Source organism: Saccostrea cucullata, unplaced genomic scaffold (assembly GCF_032062105.1).
Source record: "Saccostrea cucullata isolate Sc308-1 unplaced genomic scaffold, CSIRO_AGI_Scuc_v1 ctg114, whole genome shotgun sequence".
NCBI lineage: Eukaryota > Metazoa > Mollusca > Bivalvia > Ostreida > Ostreidae > Saccostrea > Saccostrea cuccullata.
Genome location: NW_026930714.1, coordinates 330712 through 350492, shown reverse-complemented (window position 1 = coordinate 350492; position 19781 = coordinate 330712). Strand labels below are relative to the sequence as shown.

The 19781-nt window shown below is 34.5% G+C and overlaps 1 protein-coding gene across 1 annotated transcript; it reads right to left on the bottom strand.

The window, feature by feature from the left end:
* Positions 1-845: 845 nt before the first annotated feature.
* LOC134229822 (uncharacterized) lies at positions 846-18481 on the bottom strand. The gene is made up of 12 exons (XM_062711619.1): positions 18296-18481; positions 18017-18120; positions 13345-13952; positions 13033-13074; positions 12484-12558; positions 12245-12361; positions 12055-12114; positions 7946-8002; positions 7385-7447; positions 5279-5476; positions 4990-5064; positions 846-3463 (listed from the first exon to the last, which is right to left on the bottom strand). The coding sequence occupies exons 2-12, from the start codon at positions 18105-18107 to the stop codon at positions 3386-3388; spliced, it is 1464 nt and encodes a 487-aa protein (XP_062567603.1). The 5' UTR covers positions 18108-18120; positions 18296-18481; the 3' UTR covers positions 846-3385.
* Between the last annotated feature and the right edge of the window lie 1300 nt (positions 18482-19781).

Genomic DNA, 19781 nt, shown 5'->3' with positions numbered 1-19781 from the left:
TCGTTTTAGATCAAAATAAAAATTTAAACCTGTAGGGGATAAGAAAAATTTCCAAAGTTGTGTTTTGAAAATAATTATGCTGCATCTGCAAAAATGTCGAGATTTGATATTTCAGGGGCCATAACTCCAACAAGGATGCAAAGAATTTAATGAAAATTTCTAGATTGCTAGATTTTGCAATCCGTATTTTTTTCATGCAGTGTGGAAGGTTAAGCCTCTCTGCATTAATGTCTTACTACATGTAACAAGTACTCCAGCATGCTAGAGGCTCTTGTCAAGATAACTTTTGACTTGGCGTCGTTACATTACTCCTACAAGTAAGAGCCTCGTTAACGTCTTCACTCCGTAAATGAATTGTCGGAATGAAATAAAAAAAATGTGAAATGCTATGTAAAATTCTGGAAGCCCCACTCTGAAGTGAATACCTTCTCATGTTGACAACGAATTTGCACATACATGTATTATCATAATTCATGTATTCATGAATTTGAATGTTGTCTTAATGTTGTGGACATCTTAAATTATTATACCCCTGTCTGTCTGTCCATATCAAATTTTCATCGCAGTTTTCTCTTAACTACATGTACTCATCACAGATGATTGAAATTTTAGCACACTCTTTGTTTAGGCATGCCATTTGGTGGGATTCATTTTTGTATAAATTCGATGTCCACAGATATATTCACATCAGAGCAGCGTTATTGCTAGTGATTTCATTTATTTAAATTATTCTATCCAATTTAAGATCCATTCTTACAATGTAAGCTCCACTGCTCATGCATACCTAATATTCTTGCAATCACAGGCAGGTAAGTGTAAATTTTCTGTATTTGGAAAGAAGTGAAGACAACATAGAATTATTTTATTGTATAACAGATTATAATCATTTGAACAATTAAATTTGGTGCCAAATTGACACTTTGGTAGATTTAAAAAATATGAAATTAGATTAAGACGCTTAAGCAACAAAAGCCACAGAAAAGACCCAAAACTTGGTGTTAAGTACAGTCATCCTTTGTTCAATTTCCTCACTATTAATTTAACATTGAAGCCTATATGGTCAGCATATCATTTTCATAAATAAAAAATCAAGCAATTATTCTGTGGAAAATAGCACTTGTTCAAAATATTCACTAAAAATATTATGTATCATTTAATCAATGTAGGAAACTTTGCAAATAAGCATCCAAATTTTAAAGATACGTGTATCTTCCCTCACCCCCATAATTTTTTACAAGGGGAGATTATATAACATTCAGACGTATTTTTCTTACTGTCTTTTTTCCTCATTTTAAAAGCAGATATACTGAAAATAATAATCACCCTTCTCAAAAATATATAAATATCTAAAACACTGTAAAAAGTTTTACAAACAGAAAATATTAAAATAATATATTAAGAATCTCAGAAAATTTTGTAGCTGCATAGAAAGAGATGATTATTTATTTAATGCATAAGAGCACTGACACATGATAACTGATTACAATTTGGTCCAAATTGTCACACAATCAATTTTTAGAGATCAATTTCATACAGGATAATAATGGACATTTATGTTGTATTGATCTGCTCCTGGCAGGATACTAAGTACTCAATTCTTACTTAGGAACACTAAATAGAATTGAATTTTTTTTCTTTAGGCAGAATCAAGTTAAAATATGTAGATTCTATACCCCGTATTCAGTTGAAAAAAATTCAACTGAGTTGAGCATATATATATATGCCATGGTAAATGTTTTTTAATATACCATTGCTTAAATGGATTGTTTTATAAAATATTGAATGCTTTCGGAATTTTATTGCAAGACAATTATTAATGATTTGAAAGAAAACAGCTGCAAGTATATATAGTCATATGACATATTGAATGATATACATGTAGTTGAAAAAGGATAGTGTCAACTCTGATGAATTTTTAAAAAATATCTGTTCTTAAAATCCAAAATGTTATGAACAGTGCTGCCTTGATCTATAAATATACTCTTTTACAAGGGGCTGTTCTGCTTTATGTTGCCCTTGATTTCATGATTTGGAGAGAAAATTTCTTATAAACTTAACCATATAAATAAATAAATACTGACCTCTTAATCATACACATTTGTCATAAAAATATACATATAAGAACAGTATTAAACAACAATCTCTGGTTATATAAAATCTTAACATTAAAAAATCTTGTAAGATATCATAATCAAATTTGACATCATTTAATAAAATATGAATTTAAAAAATGATTTTTTTGACTGTTTTGATCAATCCATAGATATACTCCATACAATGGAGAAATAAAATAAAATCAACAGTTCTGAAATTGTCTCAGGGCAATTTATAATTGGATACCCATTTTACTTGATATATAACATCATAAATTAAGTAAATAAAAATAATATGTAAAATCAATACAAGTACAGTATGAAGATTCACATTCAATTATTCACAGACATATTTTTTCCATGTTGGATTAATTTCCATTATGCAGGTAGTACGTCACAACTTAATTGTCTGCAGAAATTTCTCCAGTCGCACTTTAGTGTGCATTTAAGAAGTAAAATGTCAATGAATTGGAAACTCCATAACTCCTTGCAAATTGAACAGAAATTGAAATTGTAAATTTGCAGAATTATGAACCATGGAAAAAAATGTGTTTACATTAAGAATTTGCGTAGAGTACAAAAATACAATTTCAAAAACAAAAAAAAATCTAAATCTACATTTTACTTCCACATATAGAAGTAGAAGGATCTTATTTTATCTTTACAGTCTTGTCATAATCTCTCACTATACAAAAGACTATAGGGAGATCTCAGTAAGTTATATGAAAAAAATCAGTCATAAAAGTTTTAGGGTAAAGATTTACCTCATTTGAATCCATTAGATCCATTACACAGAATTAAGTAAAGGCACGCTTTGACTGATGTGGGATTTTTGTTTTACCTCCAACCCAAACATTGAGTAATCAATGCATTCCCAAACAAGTTAACAGATAACAGTGTACAGTCCTAATTTCATCAAGGAGAAATTTCTCCCCATTCTTTGAGTATTTTACAAATGATCAGAAGATAGCAAAGGCTTCACTGATTTAACTCTGCATTGTATATTGATTGTGATGAAGGATTGAGGTATATCGTCTCACTCAGAGTGCCCTATAGTTGTCTTTGGTCCCTTAAACACTATAGGACTTGTATGGTATTGGTCTCTTGGATACTTGGTATGTAATGGTTTGGGCTGTTGATATCGGCCTGGATAGCTCAGTCAGAAGAGCACCTGACTAGTGATGCAGGGTCCTGAATTTGATTCCCAGTCCAGTCATACATTTTCTTCTTCCCTGTTTCAGATACAAACTTCAAAGTGTTTTACACTGTTGTCCATGACAGGTTAGTATTCCTTATAAACTGGAAATAAATCTCACAAATTCATCTGCAATGTTGATGTCCTCTGGGATATGTTGGTTGGATATTCCCTCCTAAAAAGACATGAGCAATGTGATCAGTAACACTGTCCACTAATATAATGTGGCAGGTAGAATTTAACAGTCAATGAATGAACATGTGATGATAACACATACATCTGTAAACCAACTTTTATTGCCACGACTTTATTTCGCGATTCACCAGGCAAAAACGATGATTAATTTTCACAATCAAGCCTTTTTGGATATGTTGTTAATAGACACATACACTTTAAAGATCGACCGGATTGCGGCGAGAAATATTCGTGATGACGAGGTTCTCGTGAAAAATTTCTCATACGCGAATAAAAGTTGGTTTACAGTATTATGTTTAAATGATATATCCTCTTAATTTAAAAATATATTCTGTAAAAAAATATGTACATTGTAATAAAATCACTTTTTGATTAAGATTAAGAGGTTTACAAGAATGAGCACTGATCATCATATAAGTCTGATTTTCGTGCTTTGTAAACTTTTGACTTATGTCACAAACATTTACACTGTTTTGTGAGGTTTAGCACCAAAAGAAAGGAAATCAACCATGGACCAAGGAGGAATTTTTTTTTTTTTTTTTGAAAAAGGCCTCAAAATTTTGCAACTTTTTTTCTGCCTGATATCCATGAGCTTTCAAATGTGTAAAATATATGAATACCAAATTTTTCCAAAATTAGCTATATTCTGAATGTTCCTGTCAGTGACTTGATTTTCCAATCTTAGTAATGAAGTTATGCACTTTTACAAGATGTATTTGTAAAACACTTTGTATGGCACCTTTTGGTCAAGGTTAAAGTTTAAATGCAAGTCAGACTCCAAGATGAAGGGATGGTAATTGTTATTACCAAAAGAAAGGACTTGTCTCAATAATAATACCTATTAAATATGAAAGTCCAAGTAAACCTTTTAAAATGTGGGTCAAACTTCAAGGTCAAGGTCAAATTAATGGTACCCATTAGGATCGACTTCTCATCAGAATTAATGTACTAATTTAATATTAAAACCTTAAAACCAACTGCTCAAAAGCAATGGCCATGGTTGAGTTTTTCAAAAATAGGTCAAATTCCAAGGTTATGGTCAAAAGGTTAATGGGAGACCTTGTCACAAAGAATATAGTCATATCTGAAGTATGAAAGTCCTAGCACCAACCATTCAAAAGTTATGGCCATAACATAAAAGTTTGGAATTTTTCTTTAAAAGTTTGTCAAACTTCAAGGTCAAAAGGTCAAATTTGGTGGTACTTTAAGAAAGGTCTTGTCCTAGGGGAATACACCTGTGAAATATAAAAGCCATAGCCCCCACCTAGTCAAAAGTGATGTGCAAGGTTCAAGTTTTTGCGGACAAACAGACAAAAAGACAGACAGACAGCTAGATGGACAGATGGACAAGGCAAAAACTATAAACACTCGAATCTTTGATTATGGGAGCATAAAAGAACCTTTTGTGAATCAATATTGATTTTTATCTGCTTGACTTCCACCACATTTAAGTACAACACGAAGATTGGGACCTGAAGGGTTTTGCTAAATGCTGAAAAGTGTTACCTGAATATCTAATGTAGGCACTGGGGATTCCACCACAGACAGAAGTGACGAGACAGTTGTTGGTATATTTACAACCTAAGTATAAAACAAAAATTAACCTCAAAGGCTTGGATACTAATTTATATCGATTTAAAGTATTAATAAAATTTTATCACTTTAATATCAATCCAAAATTAAGAATTATGTCTTCATGAATGACAAACGGCCATTACTTGATTACTTTACCGGTAAATACAAATGTACCATCTTTTACACACAGTTTTAAAGGGATCGAATATTTTTGACAAACCTGAGTATAATCAGCAACACTAACAAAAGTTGAACTAAAATAATTTGTTTCATCAAGAGGTATATCTAAAACGGTATTGTTGACAAAAGGTGAGTTGAAAACAGGTTCTTGAATAGTGCCCAGATCTAGGTTATCAGATGGACACCTCTCCTGACTAGCTTCAGTTAATATCTCTGTATATGCACCAATGTCTGGAATCTAAAAACATGTCATATTGTTCTGAAACCATTTTGATACAATCTAATTAAAATTAGATGTTAGATCCGCTCTCATACTCACTACACTAACATCTAACAACATCCCATAGAGGGTCACGTCAGAGGTCAAATTCGAACAGCTCTAGACTTATTCGCTTCAACAATATAGTTACGATGATTTTGCAGGCATCAATTTGATTGGTTGATAGAATTTGACCTCTGACATGACCCTCAATGGGTTGTAGTTAGATGTTAGTGTAGCGAGTATGAGAGCGGATCTAACATCTGATTTTAATTAGATTGATTTTGATATAGCTCATACATTTGCATGGAAATTTATCAAAAAACATTTGATAAACAAGAGGCCCATGGGCCACGAAGCTTAGCTGAATAACTTTGGCCCTCCTGCTCTTCACCAGATTTTCCTTCCTGTTATTTTGGCCCTATCCTATCCCTGGGGGTCAAGATTTGAACACTTTTGAATTTACATTCTCTCTGGAGACTTCCACATGAGTTTCACTGTTTCTTGTCCAGTGGTTCTTGAGATGATGTTTATAAATTTTTCCTATTATTTTGAATCCCTTAAATGTGACCCCACCCTATATACCCCTGAGGGTCATGATTTGAACAATTTAGGATCTACAATGTCCCAGGATGCTTCAATTTTCACCTTTTCTAGCCCAGTAGTTCTTGAGAAGATTTTTCAATATCTTGTTTTTTCTTGATTATCTTTAGTTTATAAGAACGCTTTGCCTTTAATTTACTCTCCTTTTTCCAAGTATGTTTTGCACCAATTTTGTTCTAAATTGGCTCAGTGATCCTTGAGAAGTCAGAAATGTTAAATGTTTACAGGTGATCAATGTGAAATGTTTACAGGTGATCAGAAAAGCTCACTTGAGCTTTAAATTCACTACAGGTAAGCTAAAAATTCTATTCCCTCTGGATTAATTGGCCCAGTAGAGGGGAGCTTAAAAATAAGAAAATTAAACATAAAAGAGACTGACATTTAGTGATCAGAACTGAGGTCAGTAAGTATTGGTAACCTCTCAAGGAGACCGATTACAAAATGAAAGGAGAGGTGACGGGCATTGATAGCTCACACGATAGATGTATATCAATCACATGCACACTGCATAGTGAATACATTTATGATTGACATTTAAATGAATTAAATTTTAGAGTCACAATTCTATATAAAGGCAAGAGTCTAAAGTGACAAACCCTGATGGTTTGATGTCAGTAAGGACGCCAAAGTCCAATGGTCATCCCAAAAGCGGATGGCTTAATTGTTTCCAATGAGATGTGATTTACTAAAGTACAATGATGGTCTAATATATGCCAAGGTCTGATGGTGCTGAGAACCAATCAATGTTTATGAGATCACAATATTCCTACATCAATCCTTGACGCTGTTGTCCTGCATTCAAAAACCATCATTTCTCTATTCGTTCTTGCATACAATTTTACTGATTTTGCTTATTGCTTGCACCTACCAGAGACAGGTTGGACAAGATAGTTTTGCACCAACCTGAGGAATTTTGGCTTAGTCCTCACACACTATTTGACTGATTAGGGCTAGTCTCACACCCTCCCAAGATATCTAGGTTATAGTTGTTACAAACTTTTCAACTGATTAAGGTTAGTCTCACACCTATCAGGGAAACTAGGGTTAGTCTTGCAGTACATTTTTAAAGATTTAGGCATGGCGTGCCATTGCATTTTTGTGAAACAGTACAAATGATATCATTGATGTTTATTGCTTTATCCGCACAATCAGACTTTCGACTTTCGGACGTTTCAAATCATTACGGTTTGGCGTAGACCATTAGATTTTGGCATGACCATCAGACTTTGGAGTCCCATCACACTTTGGAGTCCTACAAATATATTTTTGTAAAGAATTACATACAGGTTTTTGGAAATCAAAGTCATCATCCTGAATCCCTTGGTGGTGTGGAGGAGATTCAAGCTGCTATAATATAAAAGAGTTCAGCATAAATTATTTATAGTATTGTAGACTTACTTTTTTCCACGCGGTCATAATTCCATGGAATATCAATTTCTGTTTAATCTGCTTGTAGAAAATTACACGGATTTCCTAGACTGTCACTGTATGTCTTACATTTATATTAAGTACGCTTGGACAAATTTCCGCGGAAAATTTGTGACCGCATACACATAGCGTAAATTAATACCACGCGGAAAAAAGTGCTTCTAAAGTATGTAAAACACGATTACAGCAAACATGCTTATAATGAATTCATAATTGCTGAGGAACCATTAGATTTTGTGGTAGCTCAATCTTTGCAGAATTTGTGAGTACCCTTCATGATCCATAATTTTATAGGGAAAATTGTCATCTACTGCATTTTGCTAATTAATAATTGTGTTATTTTATTTAATATCTGGTTCTGTATGACATAGGATTACCATATTTTTATCATAACAAACATTGAATATTTCATCTTACAAGCCCAAAATGATCTTGTAGTACATCTTGAGGTTGTTCTATACCAGACATGTCTACCTGCAACGAGAAAACAACAAGAGATGTTTGTAACCAGAAGTCTCTGTCGAGACTGTAGCTCTACTAGTTTGTACTTATCAAAAACCATTGCACTATTTTATGTATCTTTGTGTAGTCTACTTGTGTGCCAACTTATTTTGACATCAAACTAGAACTGTAGAAGGAGTAGCGTTTTTAAGGAATTTCACAGAAAATTCTATTTTTAGTAACCATGGTAACAACGTTCATCGAAATCAGAAACCGATGCACTATTCTATGTATCTTAGTTTAGTCTACTTGTGTGCCAAGTTATATTGAAATCAAACCAAAACTGTTAGAGAAGTAGCGTTTTTAAAGAATTTCACAGAAAATTCTATTTTTAGTAACCATGGCAACACAGTTCATCGAAATTAAAAACCGATGCACTATTCTGTGTATCTTAGTGTAGTCTACTTGTGTGCCAAGTAATATTGAAATCAGACCAAAACTGTAGAAGGAGTAGCGTTTTTAAGGAATTTCACAGAAAATTCTATTTATAGTAACCATTGTAACACCGTTCATCGAAATTAAAAACCGATGCACTATTCTATGTATCTTAGTGTAGTCTACTTGTGTGCCAAGTTATATTGAAATCAGACCAAAACTGTAGAAGGAGTAGCGTTTTAAAGGAATTTCACAGAAAATTCTATTTTTAGTAACCATGGCAACACCGTTCATCGAAATTAAAAACCGATGCACTATTCTATGTATCTTAGTGTAGTCTACTTGTGTGCCAAGTTATATTGAAATCAGACTAAAACTGTAGAAGGAGTAGCGTTTTAAAGGAATTTCACAGAAAATTCTATTTTTAGTAACCATGGCAACACCGTTCATCGAAATTAAAAACCGATGCACTATTCTATGTATCTTAGTGTAGTCTACTTGTGTGCCAAGTTATATTGAAATCAGACCAAAACTGTAGAAGGAGTAGCGTTTTTAAGGAATTTCACAGAAAATTCTATTTATAGTAACCATGGCAACACCGTTCATCGAAATTAAAAACCGATGCACTATTCTATGTATCTTAGTGTAGTCTACTTGTGTGCCAATTTATATTGAAATCAGACCAAAACTGTAGAAGGAGTAGCGTTTTAAAGGAATTTCACAGAAAATTCTATTTTTAGTAACCATGGCAACACCGTTCATCGAAATTAAAAACCGATGCACTATTCTATGTATCTTAGTGTAGTCTACTTGTGTGCCAAGTTATATTGAAATCAGACCAAAGCTGTAGAAGGAGTAGCGTTTTTAAGGAATTTCACAGAAAATTCTATTTTTAGTAACCATGGCAACACCGTTCATCGAAATCAAAAACCGATGCACTATTCTATGTATCTTAGTGTAGTCTACTTGTGTGCCAAGTTATATTGAAATCAGACTAAAATTGTAGGAGGAGTAGCGTTTTGAAAAATTGTTTACAGACAGACGGACAGACAGACGGACAGACAGACAGACAGACAGACAGATGGACGGACGCCGGACGCATTACTATCGCATAAGCTCTTCTGGTCTCTGACCAGTAGAGCTAAAAACTTATGCCCCTCTCCCCCAAATAATTGGAATTTTTCCAAGTCCAATGGACACAACTCTGTCAAAAATGACTCAATCGTACTAAAAACCTAGATATCCTTATGATAAATCTGTACTTTAAATTACATTTAAATATGTGCAATCTCTGTGAAGAAAATGAAAGGAAGTGCAAATAATTGAAATTTTTCTAAGTCAAAGGGAAACAACTCTGCCCAAAATGACTTGATCGTACCCAAAACAGAATTTGACCTAGATATTTTTATGATAAATCTGTATCAATACATTTCAATACATGTATGTGCAACCTCGGAAAATTGGTGGACCAACAGACAGACAACAGCAAAGCAATATGCCCTCCCTTCTTCAAAGGGGGCCATAAAAATACTGGTATATGGGATTATCATATTGCTTTCACTTCATTATAACAGTTGTGTGGTGGTCAGATAAGTTCTATCACTGTGGCCAGATTATAGCTCAGTCGGTAGAGCACCTGATTAGAGATTCAGGGGACCAAGGTTCGACTCCCAATCTCGTTCATTAGATTTTTTCCTCTCCTTTTACATTTGACATGTGATGCAGTGCCTGGAAGTGACTGGTTAAACTGTCTTGCCATAGAAGAGCTTGGATTTGTGTTTAAGGGGATAAAGACCTTTAAGGAGGGTGGCAGTCAGATGGGTTCAATTGCTGTGGCCAGAACGATTATATGCAGGTGGTAAAGCACCTGACTGGAGATTCAGCCTAGGTTCGAATCCTGGTCTGGTCCATCGCATTTTTTCCTCTCCTGTTACAAGTGAGCTTAATATCACATACATCATGGCTAATTTGTTTTTCATTCCTGAATCAATTTTGCAAATAGATTTTGCAACAATTTAAGACAAAATAACATCATTTACATAATGGATATACACAAATACATGTATTTATAGACAAGAGGCCCATGGGCCACATCGCTCACCTGAGAAGCTTTGACCATTATGTTCTTTACCAGATTTCCTCCTTATAATACATAATGCATCCCCACCCTACCCCACTGATCATAATTAAGACATTTTGAAATCTACACTACCCCAGGATCCTTCCATGTCCACATAAGTTTCAGCTTTTCTGGCCCAGTGGTTCTTGAGAAGAAGATTTTCAAAGATTTTTCATATATATTTCTATGTAAAACTTTGACTCCCCATTGTGGCCCTGCCCTTCCCCCGGGGGTCATGATTTGAACAATTTAGAATCTACACTACCCCAGAATGCTTCCACATAAGTTTCAGCTTTTCTGGCCCAGTGGTTCTTGAGAAGAAGATTTTCAAAGATTTTTCATATATATTTCTATGTAAAACTTTGATTCCCTATTGTGGCCCGCCCTTCCCCCGGGGGTCATGATTTGAACAATTTAGAATCTGCACTATACCAGGATGCTTCCATATAAGTTTCAGCTTTTCTGGCCCAGTGGCTCTTGAGAAGATTTTCAAAGATTTTTCCAATATATTTCTATGTTAAACTTTGATTCCCCATTGTGGCCCCACCCTTCCCCCGGTGGTCATGATTTGAACAATTTAGAATCTACATTACCCCAGGATGCTTCCACATAAGTTTCAGCTTTTCTGGCCCAGTGGTTCTTGAGAAGAAGATTTTCAAAGATTTTTCCTATATATTCCAATGTAAAACTTTGATTCCCCATTGTGGCCCCGCCCTTCCCTCGGGGGTCATGATTTGAAAAATTTAGAATCTACACTATACCAGGATGCTTCCATATAAGTTTCAGCTTTTCTGGACCAGTGGTTCTTGAGAAGAAGATTTTCAAAGAATTTTCATATATATTTCTATGTAAAACTTTGATTCCCCATTGTGGCCCCGCCCTTCCCCCGGGGGTCATGATTTGAACAATTTAGAATCTACACTACCACAGGATGCTTCCACATAAGTTTCAGCTTTTCTGGCCCAGTGGTTCTTGAGAAGAAGATTTTCAAAGATTTTTCCAACATATTCCTATGTAAAACTTTGATTCCCCATTGTGGCCCCGCCCTTCCCCCGGGGGTCATGATTTGAACAATTTATAATCTACACTACCACAGGATGCTTCCACATAAGTTTCAGCTTTTCTGGCCCAGTGGTTCTTGAGAAGAAGAGTTTTAATGACCCCACCCTATTTTTGTCTTTTCTTGATATCTCCCCTTGTGAGGGGACTTGGCCCTTTATTTCAACATTTTAAATTCCCCGTCACCCAAGGATGCTTTGTACCAAGTATGGTCAAAATTGGCCCGGTGGTTCTTGAGAAGAAGTCGAAAATGTGAAAAGTTTACAGACAGATAGACGGACAGCTAGACAGACGGACGGACGACGCACAAAATGTGATCAGAAAAGCTCACTTGAGCCTTCGGCTCAGGTGAGCTAAAAACATAAGCCTTTGACTCAAGTAAACTAAAAATTAATATTACTGAATTTTAATCATGTTTTTAACAGTGTATAAAATATTGTTCTGATTGATTTAATTCTAAGAACAGACATACCTGATGTTGTGTATGAATCTTTCCTTCAAGGTCCATGGAGGAATTTGTTTGTTCAAGCTGCTAATTAGTACCAAAACATGAAAAATAAAGAAATCATTTTAGAGATAAAAAAAAATTAATGTGTAGGAGTAATGAAATGATTATATATAGCGGTAATAGGAAATTTTTTTTCTTTAACTTGAATTATTACCACAGTTTGCATTCCATCACAAAAATATGGTGTAGCAATGGGTTCCCCACGTTCCTCGCTAACGTCTAAAGTTTGGTGGGATTTCTTGGCATTCCTCTTTCCTTTACACTGTTTTCCCTAATTTATAATAGAGATTTTTAATCAAAAGTCACTATATGTGTAGGTTAGTTAAATTAAAATTCTAATACTATAAATAAAACATCCAAACCAATATTGTTAAACTTAATTATAAATCTTGCCTTTGAAGCCGGGAGTTTCCCTTTGCCTTTGTACCTACACTGCACAAGAGTCTTTCTCTTTTTCACCTGTTGAATCTGAATTGTAATAACTATATGTATTTAGACAAAATATCTAGATAAATATTCCATTTTTAGAGTCACACAGAGTACATACTGTTACAGTACTATATTTATCTAGACAAATTCAAATCATACAATATGGCTCAGCTACAAAACACATTCTGTCATGATAGATTATAGATTTTATTTTTCAGTAAAAAGGGCTTACTGGTAGCCTGCACCTGAATGGGTATTAGATGTTCTGACATTCAATAAAAAAAGGCCTCATTGAAAGATTAACTACTTTAAAAAAAGATATAGGGGGTATATATAGTGATGCAGTTTTATATGTGTGGGTTAGTTTGTTCTTTTGTGTGTTACAGAAGTGAGCATAGTAGTAGTCACATGATCAATTTCCAGTGCTGCCTTGTAGAAATGCTCTTTTGTTTTGCTTTCTACAGGCCAAAGTATACTAAGTTAACACTGTAAAGTTTGGAAATACTGGTATACCTTGTCACTGATAAAACCTCTTTTTTCTCCTGGAGTTGGTAACTGTAATGATATAAATACATATAAACAGTAAATCACAGGAAGATTATATTGTAAAAACTAATGTATACCCGTATATGTAAGTAGCTGCATGTACCAAAAAAAATTTCTTTAGAAAATCAATGCCAACTGTCAGGTGCAGTTTATTTGAGGGGTGAAAATTTTTAATGTTACTCTAAACTATACATGCAATACCGTTATTTGTTTTTTCCCTTTCGATTTGAATTTATAAATCAAATTGATGGGGAAAAAAAACATACAGCATTCACTTACCAATAATTGTTCCACTGCATCCACAAAATTATTTATAGCATCAAGGACCTTATCAAAGCCATCAGAAGAGACCAAGGAACTCTGTATTGCCTTCTCCGTAGCTTTCTGTAGCGCTTCTATCAGCAGCTCCTCATCTAGATTGTCCAGAACTGTCTGTCTATTTTTTAAAGCCCTGTTCCTAGACACATAGTTCTCCAAAGCTGTTTTAAATTTGACTTTTTCAGCTTCATCTGTTTTCTTGTTTGAAAGTTTAAGTTTTTCATAACAATTCAGAACATCTGCAATGTCAGTTGGCATTTTTGTTCGGAGTTCTTTCTTGACTAATTCTACCAGTTTATCAAAACTCTGGCTATGGGATCCACACTTTTGAACACTTTCAAATTTAATATCTTTTTTAAAAGAGTTCCATCCAGGAGGGTCATTTTTATACAAATTGTTTGGATTTGGTATGTCTTTGTCCTTTGTGGAATAAATGAGTTTTACGAGTTCTGACTGGATACAGCGAGTGAATTGTCGCAACACTTCTGAATCGGCTGATTTTTCCTGAGGTGGTCCAGGGTTTGGTTCCACATCTCCACATTGCAAAATTAATAAGAACAAGAATGTTCCTGTAAATTAATTAAATATTAATGAATGCTTATGCTGTTAAAAACACCCTTGTTTATTGTAACATGCAATATACTTGTGATCTCCTTGGGATCATATTTGGTTTTATCTAGTTTTACAGGGATGATAATGAATGACAATTTATTAATTAAAATGGGCACTTCATGTGTAAGGTGTAGGAATTTCACCTGGACTGAGGACATCATTCTGGACAATGACAAGGGACAAAAACAGATGCGCAATATGTCACTTGAGTTTACTTAAATGACCTAAAAATGTGAAAAGTTATTAGACCCCAGACTTAAAAACTATGATTAAACAAGATCGAGGCACATGGACCCAACCCTCACCTGAGCACTGTGGATAGGAAAAAAGCAAAAATCAAATCCAGTTTTGAAAAGATTAAAATGTATATGTAGTCCCAACCTACCACTAAAAGGTGGATGGGAAGGGCCGGGGTGGTGGTTATGATTTGAATTAACTTGAATCTACACTAACTAAGGATGCAAATACATACTTCTTTGACTTACTTTGGCTTTTTCCATGTAAGTTGGAACTTTCATTTTGGCCCCACCTTACCCCCTGGAGTCATGATTTGGATAAATAAATGAATCTACACATCATGAGGATGCTTCCATATAAATATGACCAATCATGGCTTTGTTGTTCTTGAGAAGAAGATTTAAAAAAAACTTTCCTATACATTCCTATGTAAAACTTTGATCTTCCATTGTGCCCACAGTCCCCACCCCCCTGGGGTCATGATTTGAACAAACTGGAATCTGCACTACCTGAGGACGCTTCCTTATGAATAAATGGCCAATCATGGCTTTGTTATTCTTGAGAGGAAGATTTTAAATGATTTTCCTATATATTCCTATGTAAAATTTGATCATCCATTATGGACCCATCTTACCCTGGGGGTCATGATTTAGACAAACTTGAATCTATACTACCTGAAGATGCTTCCTTATAAATATGACTAATCATGGCTTTGTTGTTCTTGAGAAGAAGATTTTAAAGATTTTCCTGTATATTCCTATGTAAACTTTGATCGTCTATTATGGCCCCGCCCTACCCCCAGGGGGTCATGATTTGAACAAATTTGAATTTGCACTACCTGAAGATGCTTCCATATATGAGGGGTGTTAGAAAAGTTCGCGGACAAGTTCTATTGTGAGCCCGCTATTTCCACGAAATCGGTGAAACTTTCCAGATAAAATCTTAACCTTTTTTCCAATAAATATACAATAATTTGGTGCTCTCCGGTGATTACTGAAATATATACAGCTTTTTTATTTTGATAAAACTTGCTTCATGGAGCATGCTACATTTTGGCACGTATACATCACAAAGACTCTTTTTTAAAATTAAAAATTGCACAATTGCAGTGCAAAGAAATTAATTATATTTTACCTGCCGCTAAAGTATTCATGAAACGTCACTGGGAGAAATTTTGAACTACATTTGAGGGTACATGACTGTTTTATAGCCGTTTAAGAATGATCAACGCGTAAAAACACAGCCAAAAATCGGAACGTCATTGAGCATCATGGAGCACTGCACTACGTAAAAATTATGTGTGTAGACAGGAAAATGTCTAAAAAGAGATTAAAATGTTCATGATGCCGCTTGGAATTTCCTACACATACAAAGGACATGTTTTCAAATGGTTGTAGCTTCATAAGAATGGAAGGATTAACATTTTGAATGATGTACTCCATCGATACTTCAATACCCCCCTTATCGCATGGACGTTGCACTGCGCCTATATGGTTTTGCATAGTTTCAATACCTGATCGATTAAATGTATAGACCTTTTTAAAGATCTCAATAATATCTGAATCAGTACAAAAGACAAATTTATAGTAAAAAAGTAACATGTCTTGATCTATATATTCAATTTTAAAGTAGAAAAAAGATAGGAAAATTCTGAAGAAATTAAAGATTTATAGATTTATAGAACTGCGACAAAACTTAACGGGTTGAAATCTGTTTGTTACGTCGCCTGACATCAAGTGATTGCTCCGTGAATCCCATGACCTCATAGTAAAAATCTTTGTAAATTTTCAAGATTTCATTATATGGACTTAATTTTTTACATGCTAATAAACAAAATGTAGGAATTTATTCAGACATAGGTCATCCTTCACAGTACACAATAGATTTTCCGTAATTCAATGTGTCCGTGAACTTTTTTAACACCCCTCGTAAATATGACTAATCATTGCTTTGTTGTTCTTGAGAAGATTTTAAAGATTTTCCTGTATATTGCTATGTAAAACTTTGATCTTCTATTATGGCCCCGTCCTACCCCTAGGGGGTCATGATTTGAACAAATTTGAATTTGCACTACCTGAGGATGCTTCCATATAAATATGACTAATCACTGCCTTGTTGTTCTTGAGAAGAAGATTTTTAAAGATTTTCCTGTATATTCCGGCCTAGTATGTAAAAATTTGATCATCCATTGTGGCCCCGCCCTACCCCCTGGGGTCATGATTTGAACAAATTTGAATTTGCACTGCCTGAGGATGCTTCCATATAAATATGACTAATCATTGCTTTGTTGTTCTTGAGAAGAAGATTCTTAAAAATTTTCCTGTATATTCCTAGTATGTAAAACTTTGATCATCCATTGTGGCCCAGCCCTAACCCTGGAGGTCACGATTTGTACAAATTTGAATCTACACTACCTGAGGATGATTCCACATGAGTTTCATCTTTCCTGGCCCAGTGGTTCTGAGAAGAAGATTTTTAAAACATGCCACAAAATTTTCACTATTTCTTAATTATCTCCCCTTGAATGAGAGTGTGACCCTTCATTTGAACAAACTTGAATCCCTTTCACCCAAGGATACTGTAAACATATTACATTTAGCGGTGTATTCTATTTAGCGATTTTAGTGGAAAGCATCATCTGCTAAATCAAGTACATCGCTAATGTCTTGTTATACCCCCCGCTTGAAAAGTGGGAGGGTATATAGTAATCAGTATTTCAGTCTGTCTGTCTGTACATCCGTCCGTCCATCTGTCCGTCCTTCCGTCTGTTACGCTTTATCTCTTATCCGCAACTCCTCTTATACTACTGAGTGAAATTTAATGAAACTTTCACAGAATCTTTATTATATATTGCCATTGTGCAGCTCCTATTTTACTTTTTTATTCAACACGTATTTTAGGTTTCCCATAGCAAAACATGGACATTGCCATTATATGTTTACCTATGACGTCACATATAGAAGCTTCTGGATAACATTTGATAGGACGAGTTATTCTTCTTTATACATTACTGTAAAACAATTATATAGCAACACATGGACATTATGGGAGGCGGGGGTATCATTTAGTGAGCTCATTGCTCACAGTACCTCTAGTTTATCATAGATTTATATCTAGCACATTCAGATGGAGCTAAATTAAATCTCTACTAACTTGTTCAAACATGATTTTCTGCCAAATATCATACACACCAAATATAATACATTTACAGTACTTTGAGGCAAATCTGGTTGAAATTGGGCCATTGGATCTGGAAAAGAAGTCTTAAATGTAAAAAGTTTACAGAGGATCAGAATAGCTCACTTGAGCTTTCAGCTCAGGTGAGCTAAAAAAGCTCACATATGAGCTAAAACAAAAGAAAACTAGAGGTACTGTGAGCAATGAGCTCACTAAATGATACCCCCCGCCTCCCATAATGTCCATGTGTTGCTATATATTGTTTTACGTTAATGTGTAAAGAGGAATAACTCGTCCCATCAAATGTTATCCAGAAGCTTCTATATGTGACGTCATAGGTAAACATATAATGGCAATGTCCATGATTTGCTATGGGAAACCTAAAATTTGTGTCGAATAAAAAAAGTAAAATAGGTCACAATGGCAATATGTAAATAAAGATTCTGTGAAAGTTTCATTAGTATAAGAGGAGTTGCGGATAAGAGATAAAGCGTAATGGACGGACGGAAATCCCGATTACTATATACCCTCCCACTTTTCAAGCGGGGGGTATAAAAAAGACATTCATTTGATCAATATGCAATATACCATTTTATAAAAGACTTACCTTTAAGGCTTGAGATATCCATTTCTCCTCTTTGTTTATTCAATAAAATTGATAAACCTAAAACCAAGAGGTCCATAATCACATTGCGCATCTAAGCAATTAGCCTAGAGAAACAGAAATTTGAGTTTAAGTATTAAAAAGTCAAAATATACAAATCCCACCATCCCCCCAACCTTGAAGCTAGGGCCGCAGAGGGAATAAAGAGTTAAAGAAAGTTGAAGGTCAAAAACATTATTATTGAACACTCTAAACTGAATACATGCATGCATATATACTTACTTCGTATGCAATTTAAAAGAAGGTACAGCAATTTAAAGGATATCAGAATCATCCGAGATTGGATAACATTATAGTTATAATAATGTGTCCCAAGACAGTCCAAGCTGACAACAAAGTTCTCTACCGGGCAATACCATTTAACATTTGAATGTTATACTGGATTGTATGATCTTTTGATTGTCCAGATCTGTAAAAAAAAAAAGAGAGTGTTTCAGAAATGTTTTACGTGTAACATATTGCTTAATTATAGCATCAATAAAGATTGATGTAAATAAATCCAAGAGTAGTCTGCTTACTTACAAAGTATTTATCTAGTTCATGCATTATCCCCTCCCCCCCCCCCCCCCAAAAAAAAACAACATCTATATATAGGTAGAGACTTAATTATGGAAACATTGATACTGGGTACTTGGTAAATTGTTTAGAAATGAAGGGCCTGGATCATATGTATCCAGAGTGAGAATAAAGATGCTCCACTGTACTTTAAAACTGAAACAAAGCCACACATGTAAAAGAATAAAGTATGTCACTATCAGCATCTACTCAGGATTGAAAGACTTTACCGGGTTTAATATCCCCCCCCCCCCCTGGTATTTTTTCCCATTCACACTTGCAAACGATTTTGACCAGATATTTCAGTTTCGCTCAGTCACAGTTTTGTTAAAAAAATTATTATATTATAATCTTTGAATTCGCCATGTTTTAAATTTGCCCATGCATTTATGAGTAGGGCGAAAATAAAACGGGGGCGAAAATTTCCCTGTATACAGCACGTAGTTTGATGTTCATGAGTACATGCAACCTTATTCAACAAATTAACATCACTGACCTAGCATATACATGCAATTTTGAAATGATATACAGTAAAACTCAGTTATAATGCAGTCACTGGGACCTATGAAATTACCTTGCTATATCTTTAATTTGTTTTTGCAAATCATTTATAATTATAGCAAAATATGCCGGGACCGCGGACGGACATTGACATATCCCAGGTTGTCGACATATCCGATGTCGAGATACCGAAGTTTACCTGTATCTGTGTTTGTATTAAATGAGTTTTACTGTATAATGACTTACTGGTATTTGCAGTTTTTTCCTACTCTTTACATTTATCCATTTCTTCTCTTCCAGCCCAAATTGTGTTTTCTATACCCTGGTGCCATTCCCCTCCACAACTTGGAAAACGATTATAATCAATCTGTTTTACCTGAAGAAAAAGAATATCAAATCATGCTTTTTTTGAAAGTTTGTAATATTAAAACAAAAGGTCTATGGGCCACGTCGCTCATCTGACATGATTGCAGACAGAGAACACTCTTCAATGTGGCTCAGATACCCTAATTCTTAATTCTGTCATAAATCAATATACATATGTAACTAGGCCTGTATATATTGTATCTGATCAGGTAAAAAATTATAAATTATTTGATACTGCAATTTGAAAAGATGATATATGATCAGTGGAAAGGGTCAACTGAACAGA

Coding starts and splice junctions, on each gene's coding strand:
- LOC134229822 (XM_062711619.1), bottom strand. CDS start 18,107: ATGCGCAATGTGATTATGGACCTCTTGGTTTTAGGTTTATCAATTTTA. Junction 13,075..13,344: donor ATGCAGTGGAACAATTATTG/GTAAGTGAATGC, acceptor ATATCATTACAG/TTACCAACTCCAGGAGAAAA. Junction 12,115..12,244: donor GTGATGGAATGCAAACTGTG/GTAATAATTCAA, acceptor GGTACTAATTAG/CAGCTTGAACAAACAAATTC.